Here is a 16,167-nt window from a genome sequence, read left to right as displayed (position 1 = left end):
ACTCATACACACTTATGGACATATTCAGTAGTCCAGTGAAGGCCTACATGAGGGTCTCATTTCCATCTAATTGGCTAGCACTTGCTCTACTCCTCTCCTAATCAAAGGAAGCAGAGTTTTACAGAGATAACAGGACGACCCAGATTCCTTCATTGACACCGTCTTCCTTTTCATTATGAATTTGCATTACAAGTGACGCTGGTGTCATCAGTGCTCTCTCTCTCTCTCTCTCTCTCTCTCTCTCTCTCTCTCTCTGTGAGCGACACTCATTCAGTCTCATTGACTAATTAAGAGCCTGGCTTTTTTCTGCCGTCATTCAGACAACGCAGAGAAACTAATTTCACCAGCTCGTCATCACGCCGTTGCACTATTCATTTGAGTGGAGAAGGCAGAGAAAATGGCTGTCTGTTGCTGTGAGGAAATTGGATTGAGGTCCAGTGAGAGACAGCAACAAAGCTCACAGGAAATGAACAAGGTCTCTGGAAAACCAAGCATCCGAGGTCATTACCACGCTGTTCAGGACCAATGCTGACTTGCCTTATAGTAGTTATTGCCAGTGTAATAGTAATTGTTCAATCAGTTCGGCCATTTTGGAGAATGGACCACTGGTCATTGTACATGCTGTCTCCCTTTTTTTAAAAAAGGATTTAATTGCCATGTAATTGGATAGGTGGTTGGTATGTGATCTTTTCTGCCATATTAACCTTCAAAAATTATAGCAGTTAAAGAGCACTAATGGCAATGCAAGCTATACGTGTGGAACTGGAATGGAGCTGTTAATGTGGAAGATGGGGTTGAGCAGGAGACGGAGATAACACAGTCTTCAGTCTGCACCCAGATTCTTCCTCCTTCCACGTCTCCCCTAACACCATTTGCCATGGGTGGGTGAGTGCGCCGCGCCATACTGCGCTGCGCTAGCTTCCCCGCCCACTCAGGGGCAAATGCAGCGTGTTGTCCTTCTGTTCATTCTTCTTTGTTTCTATTTGTGTTGAGTTCAGGTCATGACTCCCAAGGCCCAGTCTCTGGTCTGCTCAGTCTTTGTTTCCCCCACACACAGACACACACACACACACACGCACACATGAACATGAACATGAACACACACCAAGGCATTAGACAGAGAGGAGGAGAGCAAGGCCCAGTCTCTGGTCAATGTCTTTGTTTTGCTTTTTCCGTAAATAAGAATCTGTCATGGTAGAGTTCGGAAGGGTGATGGTGGTGGCAGTGGTTGTGTGTGTGTGTGTGTGTGTGTGTGTGTGTGTGGGGGGGCATGCTGGCGGTTCAGATAGGTGTGTGCGTGGGGTGCGGGGGTTGGCTGGCAGCCGGGGTTTGACTCTGGACAGGGCGACCACTGGGTGATTATCATCTTCATGCAGTAATTACCATCTTCACGGTCAGAGTAAAGAAGCATTAAGCCTCTCAGAGGAAAAAATGGCTCTTACTCAGACCTACCCCCCACACACACACACACACACACACACTCCATCTGCCTCCTCTCAAAGCATGGGCAAGAGCCATCGGCGCACAAATTGAAATATAGAGATATAGGGCTCTTTAGTGTACAGAGAACAGCCTCATCTTCCATGGATCTGTCTTCAGGGAGGTACACACACACACACACAGTTACACACACACATGTACACCCACACACACACACACACACCTAGGCATTCAACAGAGATGAGGAGAGCAAGGGTACAGTTGACAGTGTACGCTCACACAATAGAGGCACAGCTAAATCTTTGGGGATTATGGAGATAAAGAGAGAAAGAGAGAGAGAGAGAGAGAGAGAAAACCCTACTTTGCATGCTCAACAGAAGACAGGGAGTTCCCCCTTCGCCAAGTGGCAGAATCAAGGCATCCTTTTCAGAATCACAAGGACTGAGACACATTCCTCTCTTCTGTTGCCATGGGCAACGGGCATATTTCTCCTCTCCTGTCTCTTGCTCTCTCTCTCTCTCTCTCTCTCTCTCTCTCTCACTCTCTCTCTCTCTCTCTCTCTCTCTCTCTCCTCTGGTGAGGGATTCTCAGTTCCACATGTGGGCATCGTGCCCGCCGCTCATCTCTGAAAAGGAAAGCGGTCGAGCAAATTATGCTGTCGTAAGGCTTTTCACGCCATTATTGTGTCCATTTGGTGTCCTTCCTCATGTTGTGTTTTGTTTTTCTCACTCCCTGCTTCCCTGAAAATGAAATGACTAAAGAGGGCACACTTGCATGGGGAGTTCGGTCAGTTCAGGCCAGAACGTTCTGGCCGGCTCAAATTCAGGAGGGGAAACATCGACAGCGTTGCTGGTCAGAAATAAGCTCTGCACTTAATGCTGGAGATTTCCCGTTCATTGTTTCACTAATGCACCCATGTGCTCTCTCTCTCTCTCTCTAGCTCAGTCTCTCTCTTTCTCTCAATCTCTCTCTCTCTCACACTCTTCCTCTCTCTCTTAATCTCTCTCTGTCTCACTTCTTTCTCTCTCTCTCTGTCTCTCTCTTTTCGTTCAATTGAATATGTAATAATTCCCAGTACCGTTGGCCTACTTACAGTAATTGATTTTCTCCACCCGCACAGGCGAGTACACGGTCATGATGGCCCATTTCCATCTGAAGAGGAAGATCGGCTACTTTGTGATCCAAACGTACCTGCCCTGCATCATGACCGTCATCCTCTCCCAGGTCTCCTTCTGGCTCAACCGGGAGTCGGTGCCCGCCAGGACTGTATTCGGTGAGTGCCACTCACCACTCACACTAAGGGGCTCTCATAATCATCCCATCTGTCTCTCCCTGACAGGAGCTGTACATCAAGGTGTCATGTTTATGGCGTGTTTGTGGAGAGTTATGCATTCTTTGAATTATAGCAGGAGGAAGTGCTATCGTTTCATCTAAGGGGAGCGGGTGGGACGCGATTGAAGGAATCGCTGTCAATCAAGCTGGTGTGAGAGACACAAGATCCTTTGAGGATGCAACAAAAGAAGTTTGATTGTATGAGCATTGGATGGAATTGAAAAATTCTAAATTCAATTTATTTACATTGCACAGAGACTGAATGAGCTCTCTTCAGCCAATGTTTATGCTTTCGCCAGGTGTTTTTTCTCAAATTAGATTTTGTTATCCTCGGGGAGAGAAAGCGTTGAGCCTGGCAAATGTTCTTGCATTGTCTTCTTTTTGAGGAATTATGGGGGATTGAAGCCTGCTGATCATATTAGCGAGGTGCTTCTCAGACCTCTTGGGCAGAGCCCAGGCAGCGAGCAGGAGATGAACCTCCTCTCTGGCACCCGAGCCTCCCTCTCGCTCCGTTTCTTCCTCTCCCTCTCTATCTCTTTTTCCTGTTCAGGCTTTCCTTTTTCCTCTTGCTCTCACCATCTTTCCCTGTTTCTGTTCGTCTCTCCTTCTCCTTGTTTTTCCCCCTTTCTTTCTGTCTTTCTCTTTTCCCTCCTCTTTTGTTGTTTGCCTCTCTCTATCACTCTGTCTCACTCTCTTCTGTTTCTCTCTACCACTTTCGGTGTGTGTGTATATGTGTTTGTGTGTGTGTGTGTGTGTGTGTGTGTGTGTGTGTGTGTGTGTGTGTGTGCGTATGATCACTTTGCATGTGTGTGTGTGTATGTGTGTGTGTGAGAGAAAGAGAGCGCGACAGAGAGAGAGAGAGATTATCCATGGTAAACACCTCCAATGCTCTTCTCAGTACCCAGCTCACGCCGGCTCATGCCACTGTTAACTCCCCAGCTTCATGCCCCGAGTAGTGCCCTCTGCATCTGCCAGCCTGCCTGTCAGGATGCCAACAACCGCCCCCCCCCCCACACACACACACACATTCAAAGTGATCATGCACACACACACACACACACACACACACACACACACACACACACACACACACTCCACTAAACTCCTTACCCACAACCCTACTCTCCCGCACCCCAATCCCCTTACCTACCATCCCCTACGGGCACGAGAGTGGCACAGCCCTCAACCCCCCACTCTGTTGCCAGCCTCATCCTCAGTCTCAGTAATTAAACGTGAGCTTGTTAAAATGGCTGCCTGGCTGGAACAGGGTGCCTGAGCACACCCATTACTCTCGGAGTAATTACTCACGGACCCGTGATCGAATATATATGCCACATATGTTAGATGAAAGAGGAGACACAGAGCTATCATTTGATACCAAATACATCCTTCTGGGTTATAAAACAGACGAAGTGACAGCAAAATAATAACTTCATATAGCTGGACTTACCCCACGTTTTTGTCTGTTTTTGTGGCAAAGCATGTTTATAATCCAACGCTATCGTGTGTTTCTCTATGGCAAAACATGTTCATAATCCGGTTTTGAGATCCTAGCAAATTCCTGCATGGCATCCAATTCAAGGCTCACATTGCATCCCAATTTGTTCAACAAAGAAACACCTTTTTCCTTTACTTTGTTCATGGCAATGCAGTAAAAGTTGAGAAATCATCACGAGTGCATACACCATAGTCACACATGCTAACAGGCAAACTTGGGTCAAGTCAGGTCAGATCAGTTCGTGTCACAGATATGGAGCTCAGAATGGTCATTTTTCAACGCTAAATAAAAAATGGCATTTATTTCTGTAAATCACACACCACATATTTCTGTAAATTGCTCAGCTCCAGAGTATCCCTCCAACATGGCAATTATATTGCCCGTTTCAGGACAGTCTGCCCTACACACACATGAAATGCATGTAGAGCTATGAGCTTGCTGTGGTGAGATACAGGTCAAAATATAAGAATTTTTATAATATGATTTTTATATTTTAATTCTTTAAAAATCTAAATAAAATCAATGCTAGTACTAATACATGAAATGATCTGGATAGCCTAGACTCTGCTGAAAACAACAATATATAATATGTGTGTGTGGCACTTACAATGACCAGAATAAATCCTTATGAATAAAGGTAGTGAAAATGCCCTAAAAACAGCTTAGGGTTCTAAGGGTTAATATTCATGAGGCATAAGGCATGTACTGGGTAATGTATGCATAGGAAGTGTCAAGAGTAGCTGGGATAGGTTTGGGGGCCTCTCCAGGCGCATGTATGAGAGAAGGTGAGAACGAGATTCGTCCCCCTCAGGTGGTTTGTGGTGGTCACATAAAGGCCGTATCCCACCACAAAGGTTAGCAGTAAGAGCAAGTCAGAATGGATCTGTCATACAGAGTGGTTGGAAAAGGAGTTTTTCCTCTCTCTCCCCCTCCCTCCCCCTCTCTCTCCCCCACTCTCTCTATCCACACCAAAGGTTTTAGAAGCTCATTATATTTAGGTCAGAGCCACAGCAGTGGACAGCTCAAGCATGATCTACTCTTCAGGTCCTTCACTGCCACCCCACACGCTCTCTGGTCCAGATCATCATCGGCGTACGTTTAACAAAAAGGTTCTCTACCCTAGGTGTCATTAACGTCTAATGGCTTGCATGTTGTTGTTTTTGTGTTTTTTTTAGCTTAATGTGCTTTGGGTTTATTTCAGCACTGAGTTAATTTCACTAGTGTAGCTGATGAGAATTTAATGACTTCACCATTTCAAGCCTCGCTGCTTGTGTCCAAGGGGGTCACCCTAAAACCCAAGGAGATGTCCTGAGAGAGAGAGAATTTCTCTCCTAAAGGGACACATGTGCTTTTACATGATTGGATGATTTTGTTTATTGTTGTTAAAAATAAACTCCCTCAGAGGCTCTCACAGCTCTGACTTTATTGATCCCACACTTTTTAACATGTTTCATAATGTGGACTTGCACAATCACAGTAAGGTACGGAAATATTATCATGCCTCAAAGAGCATGTGACCTTGTTGTCAAACTGGAACCGTAAAAAGGCAAGAACTCGGTGATTAATTCCAATTAATCACCCTTTTAATCACTTTGTGAATTAATGAGCAGCTCAGTCAGCCATGATTGCAACACACCTAGCTCAATCTGCTTGCTTTTCTTAGTTAATTGTAGTTCATGGCATGCATATATTGTGATATATGTCAGGAATCAAATTTTTTACTTTTTCAAAATGGAAAATATAGAGTTAAAATGTGTCACTGTGTTGGGTCTTTGTTTTGTAAATGCACTGGTAATGCTTGTATGTATTCTGTTTGAGGTGATTGTATCTTCAGATATATTTGGAATGAAAAGGAGTTCTCTCAGGATCGGTGATCCCCAATATTCTTGTACTGGACGGTAGAGGATTCTTTGATGTAGATGTTATGATGTATAAATCCCAAATGTTATCTGGAAAATAAATTGCACGTTGTGCCGATGGGCGGTTTCTGCAGTCTCATTGACAATCTGATCAGCTCGGTCCCACAGAAACGATGTGAACATCTTTCATCTTCCCGGACAGAGAGTGGAGCGCTGTCGGAAATTTGGTTCCTCCCTGTCGTTTGCCTCCCTGCATCTGAAGATTAGTGGCTGTTTCATCAATATGAATGAGCCGATTAGGACTGAATGTGCTTTGGCAAATAGACCCACTGAGTTGGCAATCAGTTCTTGATGTGGCCCACCTCTTCTGTCCCCGATCGTCTTAAGTAGCCCACCTTCCAAAGAACCATAAAATTTGAGCCCATGTCATCATCGATGCATTTCTCACTCCTTGGAGATATGTTTAGTCTGTGTGATGTATGGCTGTTGTTCCTGTGTGCACTGATGGACTAATGCAAGCTATTTGTCCTGATGGTCCAGGAGTCAGGAATGATCCGTCTCCCCAGATGTGGGTGTTGTTGGCGGGGATGCTTTTTCTTCTACCTCCCCTTCTTCTACCTCAGACAATCAGGTGTCATCTCTTCCTCTCAGACACAGGGGAGTAGGCGCAGGAGTGTTTTGACGTCGCCAGGAAATTAATTAGGAGCTTTTGTTTATGCGCTTTGATAGACTTCACTGGATTCCACGTCTGTGTGCTCCCCCAAGGAGAGCTGTGCCTTCCCACTGATCCAGGAGCAGTTTTTGTTCTGTCTGTCTCCTGTGGAATGCCTATGTGATGTCACCAGTGCTCAGAGGACCCTCCTTGCACCAACCTTCTGTGGAGACAACAGTCTGCCAGTTAAGCCTCATTAAGGTCAATGTCTCATTTCTCCTTGCCAGAGTGGGCTGCCAATGCGATTTATTTTTCGAGCAATTAAAAAAAAAACACACACAGAAAGTAGGTTAGAATAATTCACGTCCATTCTCCCTGACATACAGTCTAAAAATACACTCATAAACTTCTTTTTCTCGCCAGAAAAGAGGATGAAATGTTGTTCACAAAAGAGAGAGAGAGAAAGAGAGGGAGGGAATATAAAACAACGAGAGTGAGACAGGGGAAGCCAGGGAACACGGCAGGTCCACTGGAGCATGAATGGACACAGCGGTTCCCATCCAGTTGGCTAATGATGACTCCAAACAATGAGAGCAAATGTGGCCCAGAAAGATACGGCAGGCCCTATGTCTGGCCACGCCAGTGCAAGCATCCACCGAGGATAGTAATCAAGCGATGGTGGCAGCCTGCAATAGCTCAAATAAGTTTAAATGTGTTTCCACAATAGTGCCCCCCCACCCCCCACACCCCCATTCGTACTTGAATGAATGCTCAAATGCGAGATCATAGATCCGGGGTTCCTGTGATGAGTGCGCCAAAAAAGTCAAGGACGTTCGCTGGTCCTTTTATTCGCGGGGTCTCTCAATCCAGATTTCTCCCAAACAGAGAAAGTGTTTCTCCTTTGCGCTGATGATATCATGTTTGTGTCCACAGGCGTGACGACCGTGCTGACCATGACCACCCTGAGCATCAGTGCCCGCAACTCGCTGCCCAAGGTGGCCTACGCCACCGCCATGGACTGGTTCATCGCCGTGTGCTACGCCTTCGTCTTCTCCGCCCTCATCGAGTTCGCCACCGTCAACTACTTCACCAAGCGCGGCTGGGCCTGGGATGGGAAGAGCATTGTCAATGAAAAGGTAATGGCCGCCTCCATTTCGGCTGTCAGCCTCAATTTTCTCGCTGAAGCGTGCATTGATCTGATCGATGGGAAGGTGACATCCCATCACAACCCCGTGGTCACACAGCGCAGGGGGATTTCCACAAACATTGTGGCTTAATTATCCCCCTGGTGTCCCCGTGGTCTCAGCAGTGGTGTGCGCTCTGCTCTTGTTGCAGGGCTCCAAAATAAAACCCAAAAGCCATTGTGTGTTCAGGCCATAACCATACATCTTTACTTGAATAACTGTTATATTATATAATAATATATATATATTGTTATATTATTAATACCAACGGGATAATTAACCCACAGTGTGTGTAAAAAAAGAACTTACCATTGATTCTGATAATGTCTCCAAGGGGGGGGGGGGGGGATTGTGGATTCAGCAGGCTTTTAGCCTCCTGTGAGCAATGGAGGCTAGCATCACTGGCTCTCCAAGTGGAACAGAGAACCAATGAGCTGTGAAGGGTCTCCGGTGGCGGAGGTCTGGACAGGGCTCTGTCCATATTGATGGTACTAAAGTGGGGTCTTAAACAAGGAAGAGTGCATTTTATTAAACGGAGGTTCATTCAGGATAGAGAGGATGCATGCACATTTGATATTAAGGTGAATATCTTATGAATATAAACTGTTCATTAAAGAATAAAAGATGCAGAAAGAAAACCCTTGAAAGACAAAATGAGCAATTTTTCTGTGTTTTTAGTGGGTGACTTTTTTTTAATACTTTTTTATTAAAAAGTAACAACAGTACAGAGAGAGTACAGAGAGAGAGAGAGAGAGAGCGAGGCCTCTGAGTCCTATTGTACATTCATTGACCTCCCTCTCGCCTTAAGTCCAGTTCTACTCTTTCCCATCTGCTGATAGCGCTAGAGAGGATGCTCCTGGAGAAATGAATGGGCTCTATAAATACACGGCGCCGGCCAATCCTGACGGATGTGCTTTCACAACAAAACACACCATTTCAGATATTATCAGGCCAGGTGCAAGCTCTTGTTTTTGTATTTGCTCCGGAAGTGGCTGGAGATTAAGTTGTTACGATGTTATCGCCACGGCTTCAGAGACACTAAACCCTCTCCCCTCTCTCTCTCTCTCTCTCTCTCTCAGCCCCTCTGCATCCTCCAGGTCAGTTTGCTCAGCAGGTCAATTGAATTCTAATTAAGAGAGATTAATTAGACAGTAGCCAGTGTGTTTGTTTAAACATTTGACGCAACTGGACCACCAGACAGAAGAAGCCTTAGCTCAGCATGTGGCCTCTCTGAATAGCAGATTAAGACATCGGAGCTCTCTAGTGCATCCCTCCACAAATGATTGCTGATCCATAGATACGGCGTGTGGTTCCCACAATGCAATTGTGCACTCGGCTGGTGGTGGGGAGCATAGAAAATTGCTTTGAGCTCCACTCGTAATAGAGATCGGTGTGTGATATCTTCATCCTTGCTGGTCAGTGCAGGACTGTCTGCTCATGAATTTCTTGGTTTATAAATTTCCGGAGCTCCTTTTCTTATGCCCTGACGTAATAATCTCATATCTTCACCCCCCCCCCCCAAAAACCCTTATACTGTGTCAGCTCCTTCAAAATGAATGATATGTGTGCAGGGTTCATGCATTGGGTATTCATGAACGTCCCCAGCCCACCCAAATTATACAGAATAAATGTCATCAGGCCAATCAAACAAGACACTCTGTTAAAGCCCCTGTGTCTGGAAGATAATGGAATGTCCACAGTTTGAATAGGCTCAAAATGAAGAGAGACATATTTGGTTTCCAGGAACTCAAATGGGCCTGTTTGGTGAGCTAATAAGAAGCCTGTCAGTTCTTATATTTCATGCAGGTTATTGTCATTCACTGGACCTAACATGTATTAAATTGCATTGAAGTATGCGTTTCAGTTTTTGGAGAATGGGTATCCTCTCCTTTATTAAGTTCTACTTGAAAGAAAGGAACTAATGAAATAAGTCCTATGTAATCTTTCTTTTTATTGATAAATGTAATTTAAGTCAGTAATTTATATTACAACTGGATTTAGCTGCACATTGAGGAATGTCCCCCCACTTTGTAATGCATTTATATACATTAGCATTATTTATGCATAACTTGTGTTGTGTACAAATTGCAGACCCCATCCAACGCTTTTCCATAGTACTTAATGATAAATGTGCACCATAACCCATTTGTCATTAAAACGGCACAATTATGAGGGGTCTCATCACATGCAGATCTAGACTCTCTTCCAGTGGCCTCAAAACTTCTTCCAGATGTAATTAGCAGATTGAATTAATGAGACCCGACCAAAGAGTCCCACCCTTATTTCCTGTTAAATTGTTAATGGTGTATGGCTTGGCAGTATAGCTGACACCCCACTGCTCCTCGCACTGCAACAGTTTTGCATTTAGATTAATGCATTAGCCTCTCCTCAATCTCATTAATTAACATTGCGCCGCTCCCAAGTGTCTATTCATCAAGCACAGCTCTGGGGAATGGCAGCTGTCCAGAAGTGTCCCTTTCTTAAGATGTGTGGGTTTTATTTTATTTTTTATTTAGTTTCATTATTTTATATTTTTTGGTCTCTATCAAACACCAGGAGGCCCATGCCAGACGTGCTGGACGCTCCCAATCAGATGGCATCAGCATGAATCAGCAGAAGTTCTGCCAGGAGACCTCGAGAGGCTACAATTATTTTGTCAATTGCATTAACAAATTAATAGCATTAGCTAAACAGTAAAACAAGAAGCACGTTCTGCAATGGGATCAGTGGGTGTTGAGTGCAACCCTTGTCAGACTTGAGGAGCATGTTCATGCTCTCAAACTTCCAGACAGCAGGTTTTCTAATGCGAGAGGTTCAGATAGGTCTTTTTTGAGCTTTGCCTCCTTTGTAAACAAAGCTGGCTTTCTCATTTAGCTCAGCTTGATGGCAAATTAGACAGTGATGCAACCTCTTTACAAATATATCATGTCTAACAGTCATTTATCTTTATCTGTCTCTTTCTCTCCGTATCTGTCTCTTTCTCTCTCTGTCTCTCTCTTTCTATCTTTCTCTCTCTCTGTTTTCTTTCTTGCTCTCTTTCTTTCTCTCCTCGATTGCTCTGCATAGAAAAAAGAGAAGGCCTCAGTGGTGAAGAAGAACAACGCGTACGCCGTCGCTGTGGCCAACTACGCCCCAAACATCACCAAGGACTCTGTGCTGCCCACCATCGCCAAGGGCGGCGCCGGCGACCCCAACAAGCCCAAAGGGGAGGGCAAGCAGGAGTGCAAGAAGTCCTTCAACAGCGTGAGCAAGATCGACCGCATGTCCCGCATCCTCTTCCCCATGCTCTTCGGGAGCTTCAACCTGGTCTACTGGGCCACGTACCTCAACAGGGAGCCCGTCATCAAGGACATGGTGCCCTCGACCTAAAGGCACGCCCTGCCTCCCAACCCCGTGGTGTGGTCTGAGCTGATCAAAGAGTGAGACCAGAGACATACCAAATACCCCCTAGAGACTGCTGATTCTCCTGTGCACGCGTCCGGTCCAGACGCAGTGAGGCAGACAAGTTGTGGATAGTTTCCAGGTCTTCTCTTTCTTTTCTTTTTTCTACATCTTTTTCTGCAGTGCTTTTGGACTGACATTTGCCTTTGTAAATAACGTGTGTATTTATAATAATCTAAGGTTAGGATTGGGGAAGGGTGGGACAGTCACTAGTACTTGTGTCAGTGTGTTTATAATTTTTAGTTTGTGATATTTTGGCAGTGTTTAAAGAGCAGTATCTCAAAACTAGTTATTTTTTTGGGAGAGCTTAGACATAGTACAATATCGCTGTACTGTATTTATTCACAGTTCTTTCTGTTTTCTCTGAAACGTTGCCTTTCTATTGGTTCTGTGATGGTGCTTGTTGTGGGATGGCATTACACATGTATGATCATAACTATAGTCATTTACAGGCAGAAACTCAGATGACCGGTTTGATGACCAGGATTCTTAAACTGTAATCACCGTTGTTTAGGCATACATACAGTCAGTGAAGTTAATTTTGAACTTTCAAACAATATGGTTTTATTCAAATACAAAAGCATGTGGTTTATTGAGCTTTTTACGGACGTAAAAGCCTCATCACCTTCACAGAGGACAAAGCTATGTTTTTTTTTTTTTTTTTTTGGAGGTTTGACACAAGTGCAGGTTTAGCTTCAAGTGTTTTTGTTTGTTTCTGATTTCAACCTTCGCTCTGTTTACTCTTCTTAATTTTCTAACTGACTATTCTTTTTATGTCAAAGTAAGTGACTGCAACAAAGTTGATCACAACAGCTGTGGTTTTGTGAACTGATCATTTGATAAAATGATGTTGCATCTCAAGATGTTTGGCTTGCATGCACCGAATTATTTCTACGACTACAAATGTGGTTAACATTGGACTTGCAACATGGCAACTAGTAGAAGGCTGTGGGTGCTTACCTCTCATTCAAATCACTTTGGTGAAGTGATCGGATTTTCTAACAGTGTTGAACGGACCAAAACACCTGCAAGTGCTTCAAGTCCTACTGCATGTTTGATAGTGAAAATTGCATTTATATTTTGGGTTTATTAACTTTTTGACAACAATGACAGAGGCAGATTTTTTCTATATTCCATATAGGTTGTCATTAATAGCACTTGTCTGTCCTTGCACTTCTTGTTATCATAGATTAGAACTCAACAAACAACCGCCACTAACTGTAAATATCCATGTACTCACTGAATTCTTAGTAGCAACTCTCACACCCCAGTACTTAATTTTTGTCTGACATCAGTGTTCTGAATTAGTTCAGTAACTAATATAACACATATGCACGTACATTTTTTAAATTATAGACAACCCTTCAGCAGTCATGTCTATATTAGTGTAGAATTAATTGATTTCAGAAATGAGAGCCAACAACCATTTGCATAGCTTTCTTACCTGCATCATTGGCTGTGCAGATACTGTTTAAGCAATAACATACAGATGGAATGGCAACGTAGTTCATACCGAGAGCTGCTGTAAGCATAGGAATGTAATATAACTTTATTTTGAAATTGACTGCTTCTTTTGAGAAAAATTTATTATATTTATTTATTTATTTATTTATTTATTTATTTATTTATTATTTTGTCTTGCAGGGTGACTTGCAGACATTTTAGTTGAGTTTACAAAATATATTTCATATATTTCATAAATTATATCACATTATTTTGACCACCCTACACACTTTGATTACTTTCTCCAGCATGGTTCATTCTTGTGTCATACATGTTGTACAAAACCTGTTTGTTTGTTTGTTGAAATTTCTGGGAGCATTGTGGGCTGGTGTCCAAAACTATTCCACCTGGTGTCTTATCCCTGCTTGGTCAGGTTCTGTTTTATAAATATGATCTTTACTCATATCTTCTCTTTCAAAGGCTTCTTGCTATAAGGCTGAATTAAAAAAAATAATGATGCACTCAGGTTGTGCTTGAATCCTTTCATTCCACATGTGATTCAGATGGCACTTTACACTGTAGGGAAAAAAACATATTTGTTTGGAAATAATTTTACATAAAAGACACTGTTGTTTCATGTTTGATGAATGACACCCTCCATCAGTATCAGTATAAATTATCCCACGGCGTATTGGTGCAGGTGGTAACCAATCATTCAGATATCCAGAGTTGCTTTTATATGCCAGAACAACTGTTATTCGAGTAATTATAGTTTCTCAACAGGATTTTAGATGGTACTTTTGAATTTATAGCTTCAAAAGATGTGCTGCCATTTTAATAGCTATTTGTTCATCCTTATCTTGATAAAAGATTCTTACACACACAGAGCCCCCACTCCCCTCCCCCAAGGGACTCCTGTGGTGGATTTGACAAGCTGTCCTCTCCCCTGAGCTCAGTACTTGATGGCGAGGGCAGGGAGGCTTTGGTGGTACAGACATCGGAGATCACACACACCCTCTATCTCTCTATTTTTTTTATCTTTCTTTTTTTTCTCACTGGGTCTCGTCTTGTCTTGACTGACACAGTTGTGATGGAGTGCTCTGATTAAAACTCCTGGTCCTGTTCACCCAGAAATGGGCTTCTAAAAATGGCAGAGGGAGAAAGGAGAGAGGTCATTATCCAGGGTGCACCCGTCTTCATCACTCAGCTACTGAAGACAAGGAGCCTTCTGACAAAAAGACAAGCAGGAACCTGGAAGATGGTGTCATTCTACCTTTCATGTCCCCGGGAATAATAATGAGGCCTCTCACATGGATCACATCTACCTAAGGATGAGACCTCTTTTCATGCCAACGCTGTGTGAAATTGATGGGGCTGATATGGTAATAGGAGGAGCCACAGGTTGTGTTTGTCAGTGAACTTGAGTGGCAGTTTTAATTAACTCGTTTCATATATTGCCACTTACATACTGAATCAAGGGTGTCAAGGCGAACTAAATTGAAAGGGATAATTTATCAAAAACCTTCACTTTGAAATGTACACCTATGTTGTGCCACTTGTGCCCCCTTTGCAGTTATTGCTTCAAAAAAGTGCAGTCAAGCTCCAAAAGCAATTGTGTTTGCCTACAAAGGCTCTTGTTGACGACCACCACCAAATTTAAAGAAAAGCCTGGGCAAACCACTGTCTCAATACAAGAGTAGAATTTGAATGCTGAGATACACGATATCTGCACTGTTGAGTGTGGATGATGATAACGACCAGGGGCTGAAATTGCTGTTGCACACTTTGATGTTTGAGAGATCAATAATAAACCATTCACATGGTGTATTTGAACATACATATAAGGTTTAAAATCAGGGGCCTTTTCTGAAAATTCAATCTGTAGCCTACATTGCTAATTGTCCTTTGTTAGTGAAAGAGAAATAGAAAGGATTGAGTTGTTGTCCCTATTGTACTTTCCATTTGAGTAACTACTTGTTAGCTTCCATTAGGGTCATTCAATTTCCATTTAGGCCATGAATTATAGGCACATATAGCTTGTCAATAGTAAGCCAGGTACTATAGCTCCTGACTGAGACACAAAAGCACGTATCCAGCTCTCTCTCTCTCTCTGTCTCTCTCTCCCACTCTCTCTATCCCTCCCTCTCTTTTCTCTCTCCAGCAACATGAGCTCACAGATGGCGTCTTCACGTGGCCTATTTTTGCCACCTTTCAGTCATCGCCATGATGAAGTGAAGACGTCGCATGGCATTAACCCATCAACTCCCTCCCTTCATCAGAGATCTGGGAAGAGGAGCTTGAACTCCATAGAGGACTGGGAGCTAGGGGCTGGGGGCTGGGGGCTGATGATGCGGATGGCAGTGTGTGTGGAGCAGGGGCAGCAGATTGTTGGTTTGAGTGTCAGCTGGAGTCTGAAAATGAGGAAGTCATTTCCATGTTATTTGATTGATGCCAAGCGCTTAAGTTGTCAACAGCTATAGCCATACTCATTGCCTGGTTTCAAAAGGCAGTCAACTTCACTTTCCAGTCCCCCCCCCCCTTCTTTTCCAAATGAAAGACAAGCTCCTGTCTCCAGTTGAGGCCTTGGCAGCAGGGATTTGGCAAACACTGCCCATGTGTACTTGGGGGAAGACAGACCATATTTTAGACAACTACATGACAGTAATTATAACTTTTAATAATTATCACAACTGTGTCATTGATTGTGCAACTCCGCAGACGGGAGGTGGGATAATAATTGGCTACATCAGAGTGTTCTCTGCTGATGGGAATGCGTTCCATTCCCAGATGCACTGACGGAGGTTTATTTTGCTTCAGAACTTATTTCAACGAAATATGTGGAGGCTGTGTTTGTACCCCCCACTCGATCAGTCCATAGAGCTTATTGTTAGAATAATAGGAAGTCTGTTCGCGTACACGTTATTTTCTACCAGTTCCTGCTCTATTGAGCATGATAATTAAAATATAGCTACATTCCCCAAACTCCAATGAGAATGAAATTATGATTAGAATTTCTCCATCGCACTAATTTAGGCTTCCTGCTCTTCTCTTAAGCTGACAAGCTCAGGCTGCTCATATTAATTGCACGCGTGACATTAATCATTTATTTACGTTTGTGTGAGATGTGATAATCATAACGTGATCAAATCCAGCACAAGGTCAAATATGGCTCAAATAAATATTTTGGCAAAATTTGATTAGAAACACAGGGAAAGGCTGACATGATCATTAAAGGAAGCATGGAAATCATTTGAATATTATACATTGCATTTCACATTATCACTCTACACTCACAGGATTGTGTCTCTATCTAGAACA

General features: G+C 43.5%; 1 protein-coding gene across 2 annotated transcripts in view; it reads left to right on the top strand.

Annotated features, from left to right (window-relative positions):
* Nucleotides 1-13,370, top strand: part of LOC125307312 (gamma-aminobutyric acid receptor subunit alpha-2) — a 34,436-nt gene extending 21,066 nt beyond the window's left edge. For both annotated transcript variants that reach the window (XM_048263226.1, XM_048263225.1), the window contains exons 8-10: nt 2,561-2,713; nt 7,715-7,917; nt 11,032-13,370. In XM_048263226.1, the coding sequence (XP_048119183.1) occupies nt 2,561-2,713; nt 7,715-7,917; nt 11,032-11,334 (659 nt within the window). In that variant the 3' untranslated portion in view covers nt 11,335-13,370. The remainder of the gene's footprint in view (nt 1-2,560; nt 2,714-7,714; nt 7,918-11,031) is intronic.
* Nucleotides 13,371-16,167: the final 2,797 nt, after the last annotated feature.

Source organism: Alosa alosa, chromosome 14 (assembly GCF_017589495.1).
Source record: "Alosa alosa isolate M-15738 ecotype Scorff River chromosome 14, AALO_Geno_1.1, whole genome shotgun sequence".
Taxonomy (NCBI): domain Eukaryota; kingdom Metazoa; phylum Chordata; class Actinopteri; order Clupeiformes; family Clupeidae; genus Alosa; species Alosa alosa.
The sequence above is the reverse complement of the archived record's forward strand: the minus strand, read 5'-3'. Positions and strand labels throughout refer to the sequence as shown.